This window comes from Belonocnema kinseyi, chromosome 3 (assembly GCF_010883055.1).
Source record: "Belonocnema kinseyi isolate 2016_QV_RU_SX_M_011 chromosome 3, B_treatae_v1, whole genome shotgun sequence".
Lineage (NCBI taxonomy): Eukaryota > Metazoa > Arthropoda > Insecta > Hymenoptera > Cynipidae > Belonocnema > Belonocnema kinseyi.
This window is the reverse complement of record NC_046659.1, coordinates 123,078,831-123,091,084: the sequence shown is the minus strand read 5'-3', so window position 1 is coordinate 123,091,084 and position 12,254 is coordinate 123,078,831. Positions and strand designations below refer to the sequence as shown.

Sequence of the window (12,254 nt, the reverse complement as noted above, 5' to 3'; positions counted from 1 at the left end):
CACATCCACTGCTGAAACTATGTACTTGAAAAATTATGTAATTTATTGAAAATTCAACTATTTGGTTAAAAGTGTACGAATGTTTTTAAAATTCGTCTAATACATTACAAAATTAATATTTTTTGATTGAAAATTAAATCATTTTTTAAAATTTATGTATACTGTTTTAAATTATAATTTAATTTTTAATTTTCCGGTATATAGTGATTCGTTGAGGTGTCGGAAATATTATTTTAGCCAAATAGCGAAGAAGATCAAAAATATTTTTAAAAAAAGTTAAGAAATAGTGGCCTATTAGCGAACAATTATGAGAAAATAGTGGTTTTATTGTCATTTTTTTCGAAATAGAGTGAAATAATGTATGAACATCCTCAATTTTATTCAACTAGTTTCTCATTTTGAGTTAAGTACTTTTGGCTATTGTTAAAAACCATTTGCTTCTAATATGAATCATCTTGCAAATGTTAGTTACAACAATTTATATGACTTGCAATTAGATAGTAGCACTCAGCAAACTAAAACTTCCCCCAAATTTTTAAAATATTTAATGATTATAATTATATAATATAAATCTTGAAAATTCCGAGATTATTCACGCTCAATAAAAATCGTAATTATAGTAATTACACACGCTACACAATGAGGGAAGTATTATTGATATGTATACAAAGCATATATCTACAAAAATTCCAACCAATGCAGAATTCACACATTTAAATTAAAATTTCACAAATGCCGAATAACGTAATTTACACCAATCCTTAAGGTAGGTAATATTATAAATTTTTTAAATTCATTAAAAAACAACAATACATTTTCTTTTAGCTGATCTCTAAGCTCCGAAGCAAAAATTATAGGTTAGTTGTAGGTATTTGGGTTTTATATAGCAAAAAGTAACTCTATTTACTGCCAAAAAGCGAATTAATGAGATTAATTTACAAATTATAAATAAACTTGTGATATTCCTACCTTGAAACGAAAAGACTGAGCGAAAACTGACGTTAATGCGGATAAGCTACGCGGCCTCCAAATTCCGCAAGTTCCGCGATAAATATTGAAGTGGAGTATCTTCATTTTTCATTCATCGAATCAGAGACTGAATCACCGCCTCTCCACTCTTTTCGTCTGCTCGTATACCTGTGTAAACCTGTCAAAACCCTGAAAGGTGAAGGGAACCGAGGTTTTTCGAAGCTAACATTTATTTAAACTAAAATGGCTCACTGGTTTCATCGTAATTCACTAAAAGCGACCACAAATCATAAATTTGAATTAAAAATACCACATCCGACAGACGCGACGAAAAAACTTCTGAGGTTAGTTTTATCAGATTTATACCCATGTTTGGTGATTTTTGTTTTGCAGGGATCCTTTTGCGTTGTAACGAAGCCCTGAAAGGCGCATAACTAAGAATAGATTATGTTAAAATAATTCTGTAAAATAATACAGAGTATATCGAGTACAATATAGAAAGAAAATAACCTCTCTCGCGCCAACAAAACAAGCAAGAAGCCTTATTTTAGAAGCATTTGGAAAAAAGCGGGAGAAATATCTAAAATAAAATGTATATTTTATAATCATAATTAAACATATTCAGAATTCAGTTTGAATCTTTTCGTAACTGAGCTTACAGTTTATTTTTAGATGTATAATTTGGAATTTCAAGGAAATATAAATATAGCTTTGGGTTTTCCATGATATCTAAAGTTTCTATAATTTTAGCATAAATTTTGAGTTCAGTTGGGGTTTTTGAATAAATTATTTATAAGATTAAATTAAATATAAGGTTAAATTATATTATAAGATTGTATAGTTACTGGAAATTTTATTTTATTTATAAACTCTTTAATTTGCTTTAAATTTGCAGTGATTTGAAGATATCACGAGCTCGTCTTTTGGACCTGATTCGAAATGCGAACAATACAAGTGACACAATTGATCCAGCATTTCTGTCTTATTTGTCATTGTTATATGGTTTTATGTGGGAAGTGGAAAAAGCGGATGAAGAAGGCCAACAATTCGGAAGGCCAAATCCCAGTAAATTACGAAGTGTCTTTGGATTTAAATGGACCCACACATTACTGGGATCAACTACACGGTATTAGAGAATTACCATTAATTTCTATTTGAAAAATCTCTAACATAATGTCTTTTTTGATTGAAGGTTCATTTTTTTCATTAAAAAGTACTTACTATGATATTTGTGGCTGAAAAATTTTGTGGAAAATTCAACTTTTTCATTAAGGAGCCATATTTTTTCGTTGAAAATTCAATTGCTTCGTTAAATGTTGAACTACTTCCTTAAAAATTAATTTGATTGGTTCAAGATTTAAGTATTTTGTTGAAAATTCGTCTTTCTATTGGTTGAAAGTTTATTTTCATAACTGAAAATTGAACGATTCAATTTTTAACTGAAAATTAATCGTTTTCACTTTAAAATGTAACAATTTGGTTAAAAATTTATTTATTTTATTGGAAATTTGTGTTTTTATGTAGAAAATTATATTTCTGTGTTGAAACTTGCTTGGTGAAAAATTAATTTTATTAATTGAAGATTTATCTTTTTGATGGAATATTGAACTAATTTAAGCATTCAATTTTTATTTGAAATTAATAGTTCTCAGTCGCTAAGTAAATTATTTGGTAAAAACACTTTTTTTTAATTGAAAATTCATATTTTTGGCTGAAAAATTTAACAATTTTGTTGAAAATTTGTTTTTATTCAGTAGAAAACTGATATTTATACGTAACAATTCAAGAATTTGTTTGAAAACTTGTCTTTTTTATAGGAAATTCTTCTTCTTTGTTGAAAGTTCAACTACTTTGTTAAAAATGAATGTTTTTATTTCAAGATTGATCTCTTGTGTTAAAAATGAAATTTTTTATTGAAAATTCTTGGCTTTTTTTCGTTTAAAAATAATTTTTTGAACTTAAAATTTGTCTATCCATTTTTTATTAACAATTTTTAGTCTTTAGTGGCAAAGTCTACTGTTTGGTTCAAAAACATTTTTGAAGATTTAATTGCTTAGTTGATTGTTGAACTACTTTCTTAAAAAAAAATTTGATTGGTGGAAGATTTAAGTATTTTGTTGAAAATTCGTCTTTCTATTGGTTGAAAGTTTATTTTCTTAACTGAAAATTGAACGATTCAATTTTTAGCTGAAAATTAATCGTTTTCACTTTAAAATGTAACAATTTGGTTAAAAATTTATTTATTTTATTGGAAATTTGTGTTTTTATGTAGAAAATTATATTTCTGTGTTGAAACTTGCTTGGTGAAAAATTAATTTTATTAATTGAAGATTTATCTTTTTGATGGAATATTGAACTAATTTAAGCATTCAATTTTTATTTGAAATTAATAGTTCTCAGTCGCTTAGTAAATTATTTGGTAAAAACACTTTTTTTTATTGAAAATTCATATTTTTGGCTGAAAAATTTAACAATTTTGTTTTTATTCGGTAGAAAACTGATTATTATAGGTAACAATTCAAGAATTTGTTTGAAAACTTGTCTTTTTTATAGGAAATTCTTCTTCTTTGTTGAAAGTTCAACTACTTTGTTAAAAATTAATGTTTTTATTTCAAGATTGATCTCTTGTGTTAAAAATGAAATTTTTTATTGAAAATTCTTGGCTTTTTTTCGTTTAAAAATAATTTTTCGAACTTAAAATTTGTCTATCCATTTTTTATTAACAATTGTTAGTCTTTAGTTGCAAAGTCTACTGTTTGGTTCAAAAACATTTTTGAAGATTCAATTGCTTAGTTGATTGTTGAACTACTTTCTGAAAAAAAAAAATTATTGGTTGAAGATTTAAGTATTTTGTTGAAAATTCGTATTTCTATTGGTTTAAAATTAATTTTCCTACATTAAAAATGATCGTTTTCACTTAAAAATGTGAAAATTTATTTATTTAATTTAAAATTAGTGTTTTTATGTAGAAAATTATATTTCTGTGTTGAAACTTGCTTTATTAAAAATTAATTATATTGATTGAAGATTTATCTTTTTCATTGAATATTGAACTAATTTAACCATTCAATTTATATTTAAAATTGATATTTCTTAGTCGCTAAATCAGCTATTTTGTTGAAAAAACTTTTTTACTGAAAATTCATATTTTATCCATATTTTTGGCGGCAAAATTGAGCAATTTTGTTGAAAATTCGTTTTTTCGATTGAAAATTGATTTTTATACTTGAAAAATCAACAATTTGTTTAAAAACTTGTCTTTTTATAGAAAACTATTATTCTTTATTGAAATTTCAACTACTTTGTTAAAAGTTAATGTTTTTATTTAAAGATTCATCTATTGTTCTGAATATTAACTTTTTTAGTGAAAATTAGTTATTTTTTTTGTTCAAAATTAATTTTTTAAACTTAAAATATTTATAATATGGTTGCAAAGTCTACTTTTTGGTTAAAAAAGAAATTTTTGCTGCAAAATTTAATAATTTTGTAGAAAAATTGTATTTTCGGTTGAAAACTGATCGTTTATGCTTATCAATTCAACAATTTGGTTGAAAATTTATCTTTTTTATCGAAAATGATTTTTTTTAAGGTTCAACTAAATTTTTTGACAGTTGAAGTACTTTGTTGAAAATTAATTTTTTTATTTGAAAAGTCATCTCTTTGGTTCAAAATTAAATTTTTTCATTGGAAATTCTTTGTTTTTTCCGTTCAAAATTAATTGTTTGAACTAAAAATTTAACTATCCATTTTTGATTGAAAATTGATGATTTTTAGTTGCAAAGTCAACTGTTTGATTAAAAAACAACTTTGTGCTTGCAAAATTTAACAATTTGGTTGAAAGTTCGTATTTTTTGGTTTAAATCATATGTTTCTAAATATTAAAAAAAAATTTTGGTTGAAGTATTAACCATCACATTTTTCGTTGAGCATTAATATTTTTCCGTTAAAAATTCAATTGCTTAGTTGAAGTATTAACTACTACCTTAAAAAGTAATTTTATTGGTTAAAGATTTAAGTATTTTGTTGAAAATTCGTCTTTTTATTGGTTTAAAATCAACTTTCTTAAATTAAAATTGATCATTTTCACTTAAAAATGTAAAAATTTGGTTAAAAATTTATTTATTTTATTGAAAATTTATGTTTTTATGCAGAAAATTATGTTTCGGTGTTGAAATCAACAATTTGTTTGAAAAATTGTCTTTTTTATAGAAAACTATTCTTTTTTGTAGCAATTTCAACTACTTTGTTAAAAATTATTAAAAATTAATTTTTTATTTGAAGAATGATCTATTTTTTTGAAATTAAACTTTTTTGTTGAAAATTCGTTTTTTTTTCGTTCAAAATTAATTTTTTTAACTGAAAATTTAAATATCCAATTTTAATTGAAAATTGAGTGGTTTTTAGTTGCAAAGTCAGCTGCTTGGTTAAAAACAACTTTGTGCCTGCAATAGTTAACAGTTTGGTTGAAAATTTATATCTTTTGGTTTAAATCATCTGTTCCTAAATATAAAATTAAAATCTTTTTTTTGAAGTATCAACTATCAAATTTTTTGTGGAGAATTAATCTTTTTTCGTTGAAAATTCAAGTATTTCATTCAAAGTTAAACTACTTTCTTAAAAGTTAATTTTATTGGTTGAACATGCATATCTTTTTTTAAAAGCCCATTATTTTTTGAACTAGAAATTGGTTGTTTTTGTTGTTGAAAATTAATTTTTTGAACTGACAACTTAAGTGTTCGTTTTTTATTTACTATTGAATTTATATTTTGTGCTGAAAGTTCATGTTTTAATTTTTTTTTTAATTAATTTTTTCAATTGAAAATTTAACAATGTCATTTTGGTTTAAAAATTTATTTTTTCATTGAAGATTCATCATTTTCTTTCGATATTCGATTATTTTGTTGAAAATTTAAGTATTTTGTTGAAAATAAAACTATTTTGTTAAAAATTCATCTGTTTTGAGCAAAAACTTAACGGTTTTCTTGAATTGTGGCCTTTTTTAAATAGAAAATTCGTCTTTTTGACTTGAAGATTTAACTATTTGGTAAAACATGCAACTGCAGGTTTGAAATTAAACTATTTCTTCAAAAAATAATCTTTCTTGGTTGAAAATTGATCTTTTCAGGTTTAAGAGTCAACTGTTTTCTAAAAAAAAATCGAATTTTTAGCTTGAAAATTCATATCTCTTGGTAGAAAATTACTCTTTTTGGTTGTGAATTCAACTATATTGTTGAAAATGCAGTACATTTTTACTTGAAATCTTAAGCTTTTTATAATGAATTCAATATAGCTACTATTCCCCTCTTTTCGTGAAAAATCACCCTATTTTCCCTGTTCTGAGAACGTTTTGAAGTGTGAATTCTGGTCTTAGAATATTTAGAAAATAATATTTGATTTCTTCACATCATCAGTACGAGTGCAGATTCAATTTATGAAGCTGCCAACATGAGTATGAATATTGGCCTTTGGTTCATGAAACATGCAGCGATGATTGCCGCAAAAGACGAGTGAGTAATATTAACCATCAAACGGTACACTCCAACCGAGCATATGTAAACGGTACACTGGTGCGAATTGGTTTGTTTGCAATGTTAATATTAAATATTTAATATATTGAAAATATAATAAATAACTTGCATATATCACGCATATTTAACATATATATTTAATATATATGGGGATAATCTGCTGCAGTTGTGTTGGCGTAAATGCCAACAAAATGAACAAATTTCGAGTGCGATTTCGCACCAGTGTACCGTTTGAGGATTAATTTTAGCAATTTTCGTGGCATAGAGAACTAGCAAGTTTGTAAATCACTCATTCAACATTTTCAGTATTTCTATGGACGAAGCCAAAGATGTGCACACGATGCTGAGACGTGCTGCTGGAATTTTTACCTTCGTGCAAACAGAATTTTTGCCACAATTGTTGAATCCACCGATATTAGGTAGCGATTTGGACCCAAGGGTTATCAACGCTTACATAAATCAATGCACTGCAGAAGCACAAGAAGGTATTATTATTATTTTTATAATTTATTGCTGCAATATGCATTTTTTCTTGTTTTGCTCAAATAAAAGCGAATACATATTTTTCTCTTCCAGTTACGGTTGCCAGAGCAATCGAATTAAAACACAATCCGAGCTTGATATCTGCTTTGGCAAACGAGACGAGTAAATTATTTCTCGACGCCGCCAATACTCTGCGACCTTTTAAACCTGAAATCTCCATGCAGTGGATCAAGTACTTGGAGCTGAAAGCAGCCTTTTATCAATCTTATGTAAGAAGTTAATTAAACTGTACAATTTGGTAGGGGAGAGGAGAATCAAAGACCCGAAATCTGAATTGTTTTAGGCTTACAACTACTGTGGAATAAATCTACTGAGTATGGATAAATGCGGCGAGGCGATAAAAGCGCTACAGGAGAGTGAAAGTTGCTTGAATAAAGCAAAAGCACTTTGTCAAGTGTACGCAAAAACAAACGGACCTGCATCGCGCGTTAAAGTGGATCAGCACGCTGTTTTCAAAAGATTGGCGCCGTCTGTCAAACTTGCACTGGACAAGGGCAATCGAGAAAACGGTTTAATGTAATTATCAGCTAGGAATTAAATTCTTTTGAAATTTGGTCTAAAAATATATCTCAGGGATTCTCCATAAACTACGTTACCGATTGACGATAGATTTGAAGAAAGTTTGCGATTTTTGCAAAAGATGTTCCTGCAACGTACACTTCCATAATACCTAACTTATTATGTTTGAAAATGACTTTCCTATTTCAGAAACTCTCTCTTTTCTCGAATTTTCGTTTAAATTTTTGTTTCATTAAAAACTGTAATACTTGGTTCAAAATTTAACTATTTAATTAAAAATTAACTCGTTTTCAACTGAAAATTTAACTTTAGATTTGTAATTGAAATTTTATCTTTTTTTAGTTAGAAATTCAACTATTTGGTTAAATGTTATCTTTTTTTAGTTAAAAATTCGTATTTTTTAGTAGAGAATGTATTTTCTTCAGTTAAAAATTAATCTTTTTCGTTAAAAATTCATCTCTCTCGTTTAAACTTTAACTATTTTGTTGAATATTCGTATTTTTTTATTGTATTAAATTTTCGTTCATAATCTTATTCAGTCAAAAATTAAACTACCAGGTTGAAAATTGAACTACATTGTTAAAAATCAATTTTTTTATGAATATTTACAATTTGAGTAAAAAATTTATCTTCAGAATGGAAAATTTAACCAGTTTTTTCAAACTGAAAATATAACTAATCCATTATTGGTTAAAAAATTTTATTAATAATTTGAAATTCATTTACTTGGCTTAAAATGCATGTACTTTGTTACAGATTCAACTGTTTTGTTGAAAATTTTTTCTGGCTTGAAAATTCAACAATTTAGAATAAAATTAAATATTATTGATGCAAATTAACCCTTTAGTTAAAAAATATTATTTTTGAATTCAAAAATGAATTGCTTTTTTTTAGAAAATACATCGTTTTTACTTGCAAGTAAACAATATGTACTTTCAATATTTATATACGAATATATTATATTCGTATATAGATATTTTATTTTACAAATGACTTGGTAGAAAATTAAGTTTCTTGATGAAAATTCATAGTTTTGGACGCAAAATATAAATATTTTGTGGAAAAATTTTCTTTTTGGGTACAAAATTAATCTTCTTTTTTTAAATTCATCTTTCTGGCTATAGATTTAAATATTTTGTTCAAAATTATTTTTTTGTTTTTTGGTTTAATTCAAATGGGAAAAAATTAATTTTTGAAATTGAAAATTGAACTATTCCATTTTTTGTTGAAAACTTTTTTTTTAGTTAAAAATTCAACAATTTTGTTAAAAATCAAACTATTTATTCGAAATATTAACTACTTGGCAAAAAATTAACATTTTGTTGAGGATCTATAATATTAGGTGGGAAATTAAACTTTTTTGTGTAAAATTCGTATACTTTGTTAAAAGTTCGTCTTTTTCGATATAAAGTCGTATTTTTTTTATTTATCATTTTAAATGTGGATTGAACTATTTTATAAAAAATTCACGTTTTTTGGTTTAATTTAACTGGAAAAAAATTCATTTTTTTGGTTGGAAAATAGTTTCTTAAATTGAAAATTTAGCTGTTCCGTTTTTGATTGAAAAAGTATATTTTTTAATGGAAAGTTCAACTCTTTTGGTAGAAAATTTACCTATTTTGTTAAAAAATTAAACAATTTATTTGAAAAATCAACTTTTTGGCAGAAAATTAACTTTTTTTGTTGAAAAACCATAGTGTCATGTTGAAAATTAAACCTTTTTTTGTGTAAAATTCTTGTATTTTCTTGAAAATTTGTATATTTTATAAACTGCTTGGTAGAAAACTAACTTTCTTGTTGAAAACTCATAGTTTCGGTTGAAAAATATAAATATTTTGTAGAATATTCGTCTTTTTGTGTACAAAATTAATCTCTTTTTTAAAAGTTCATCTTTTTGGCTGCGGATTCAACTATTTTAACAATAAATCGTCTTTCTTATTTCATTTTAATTGAAAAATAATTAATTTTTGGTTGAAAACTTACCTGTTTTTGTTAAAAATTAAACTATTCGAAAACTCAACTAATTAGCAGAAAATTAACATTTTTGTTGAAAATCTATAGTGTCAGTTTTCAACGTAAACTTTTTTTGTTTAAAATTTATATATTTTGTTGAAATTTCTTCATTTTGGTTATAAAATTAATCTTCTTTTTTATTCATATGTTTGGCTGTCGATTCGACTATTTCGTCAAAAGTTTGTCTTTTAAATTTAATTGGAAGAAAATTCATTTTTCTGTTGAAAGTTAATTTTATAAATTGACAATCTAACTTCCATTTTTGGGTTGAAAACTTAACCTTTTTAGTTGAAAATTCAACTATTATTGGTAGAAAATTGAGTTATTTTGTTAAAAATTAAATTACTTATTTAAAAAATTAACTTCTTGGCTAAAAATAAATTTTTTTTGTTGATAATTCATGTATTTTGTTAAATATTCGTATTTTTTAGTAAAAAATGAATCTCCTGTTTTGAGAAGTTATTGATTTATTTGAGGATTTAACTATTTTGTTAAAAATTGACGTTTTTTATTTGAATTCGACCAGTTCAAAATAAATATCCCAAAATTGGGTAAAGTAGTTTAAGGGTGATCTCTCAGAAATATTTGTGTCTAATATTTATAACTTTTGTTCTTTAGATATCATCACACGATTCCAGGAGAGGTACCAGCACTGGATACTAAAGCGACATTTGGTTTAGTAAGTCCTATCGACTTTCAAATGCCCACGCCTAACTCTCTCTGGAATTTGGGCACCTATCCCTCTTTAGTTGGAGTATCACCTGCAAAAACTAGCAGTGAACGAGATTTGCCTCCAGTAAAAGAAGAAGCAGTTCATCAAACGAGTAAGGAACCAAAAAATGAAAGCGGCTGTACTTTACAGTAAATACGCTATCATGCAAAAAGCTATTTGCACTGTTTTATATTTATTTAAAATTATTTTATATACTCGAGAATATCCTTTTTGATGTTTAAAACAACAAGTTTTTTCAATACGATCCAAAGATACCATGATACTATATCTGCATTAGAAATGCATGCAATTCAAAATTTACGAAATTACCAATCGTCACTTCCTTCAAAAATGCGCAGTATTACTTGACCTAGTCAATATTTCGATGATGATTTAAAATCAAAATTATATTCGTATATAGATTAGGAAAGACGAAATTGCGTTTTTAGAAAAAATATTTACGTCTGTTGACGAAACGTTAAAAACGTTATGCTATACCAGTATACAAAGTTTGTGATATTCACATTAACTTGAAGCACTCTAAACTTTAAAAAATTTAACATTATCATATACATTGTGTGCGAGGGTATTTTATAAAAATTTCAAATCGACAAAGAAAGACTGAAGTCTTCAAATTCGTACAAAAGATGTCGATGGCTCTCGATCCATTTTATAGTTTGAGAGCTCTGGACAAATTAGATATTATGAGAGATTTTATGGATTTTCTGATGACATAAAAAAGGACTAGAACACCGACATCGAGTATGCTTTCTGCTATATTGATACGTTTACGATTATTTATGTTTGTCAGCTTAGTAAGCTTTAAATTAATATGTTCATATTATTTTAAATCGTATTTGTGAAGCATATACAAAATGTATAAATGAAAAGTACATCGGAATTCTTATTATTCATTGAGGATCCGGATTCTATAAACATCCGCACATGTTTCTCACTGAGGGGCGTTGGCCTCCGAACACTTTTCAAACAAGTTTCGAGTTTTAATTTTAAAGCTATATATTCTTATAATAAATTTAATGATGCATCTTTTTTTCTTTGAATAAGAAAGTTGTAGCTGTTGCCATTTTGAAAATAAACCCGACACCCGCTTTTTACACTTACAGACATTATTTATTTAAACAAATCCCTATGTTTATCATTCTTTGATGAATAGATTCAATGGTTTTTACGGAATCGACTAAATATGTCTTCAGTGAATTCATGCTTTTATATTTTTCAAATTAACAATAGCTGTTAGTTATTCAAACCATTTCTGTAAACAAATGCACATTTCGATTTTTTTTCTATGAATATACTTTTTTAACGAGATTTATGCAATGATTTATGCAATGGCTAAGGTAAAAGTGTATAACTCTTACTTGAAAAAATGTGCATATGTTATTTATTCTAACATTCATAGAACAACATAAAGAATATTTTCTGTAAATTTCATTTAAAAATTGAAAGAACTGCCTGAATTATGTTCAGTTGAAATAAAACAAGACAAATTAAAATTGGCGTTCTAAAAAAGTAGGTTTTTGGCTTTATTTACTAGTAAGAACATATACTTTTAAAATTAAATTCGAAACTTGTTTGAAAAGTTTCAAAAGGACAAAGACGTTCAGCGAAAAAAATTAATTCTCGGTTATAGAATTGGGCCCCTCAATTAACGTCAGGCAATATTGATAACATTCTGTAAAATTATTGATATGTGTAACGTGTATCAGAGAATGTGCTTTTATATTATTTGCAGTGTTTGACAGTAACGCGTTACCCGGAACGTCCCATTTTTTAGTAACAGCAACGAGTTACTTTTTTTTATAAAGTTAGCCTTAACGCTTTACTATTTTTGAGTAACTTTATTGTAATAGGCAGTCTGATAAGTCCCTGAAAAATGAAACACGGAGACGTTTTTTTGGCCAAAGTCGGTTTTATTTTTCAATATACTCTCCTTTTAGGTCGATACAGCG

The 12,254-nt window shown here is 26.1% G+C and overlaps 2 protein-coding genes across 2 annotated transcripts in view; one reads left to right on the top strand and one right to left on the bottom strand.

Moving 5' to 3' along the window:
• The window catches only part of LOC117168691 (tubulin-specific chaperone E-like), an 18,727-nt gene extending 17,639 nt beyond the window's left edge, over positions 1–1,088 (bottom strand). Inside the window, exon 1 of the mRNA XM_033354372.1 lies at positions 970–1,088. Within this exon, the coding sequence (XP_033210263.1) occupies positions 970–1,074 (105 nt within the window). The 5' untranslated portion in view covers positions 1,075–1,088. The remainder of the gene's footprint in view (positions 1–969) is intronic.
• A 113-nt stretch (positions 1,089–1,201) lies between these two features.
• On the top strand, positions 1,202–12,163 carry LOC117168690 (BRO1 domain-containing protein BROX-like). The gene is made up of 7 exons (XM_033354371.1): positions 1,202–1,313; positions 1,865–2,095; positions 6,381–6,476; positions 6,804–6,982; positions 7,074–7,249; positions 7,324–7,556; positions 10,191–12,163. Exons 1-7 carry the CDS (start codon positions 1,213–1,215, stop codon positions 10,435–10,437), a joined length of 1,263 nt encoding a protein of 420 aa, XP_033210262.1. The 5' UTR covers positions 1,202–1,212; the 3' UTR covers positions 10,438–12,163.
• Positions 12,164–12,254: the final 91 nt, after the last annotated feature.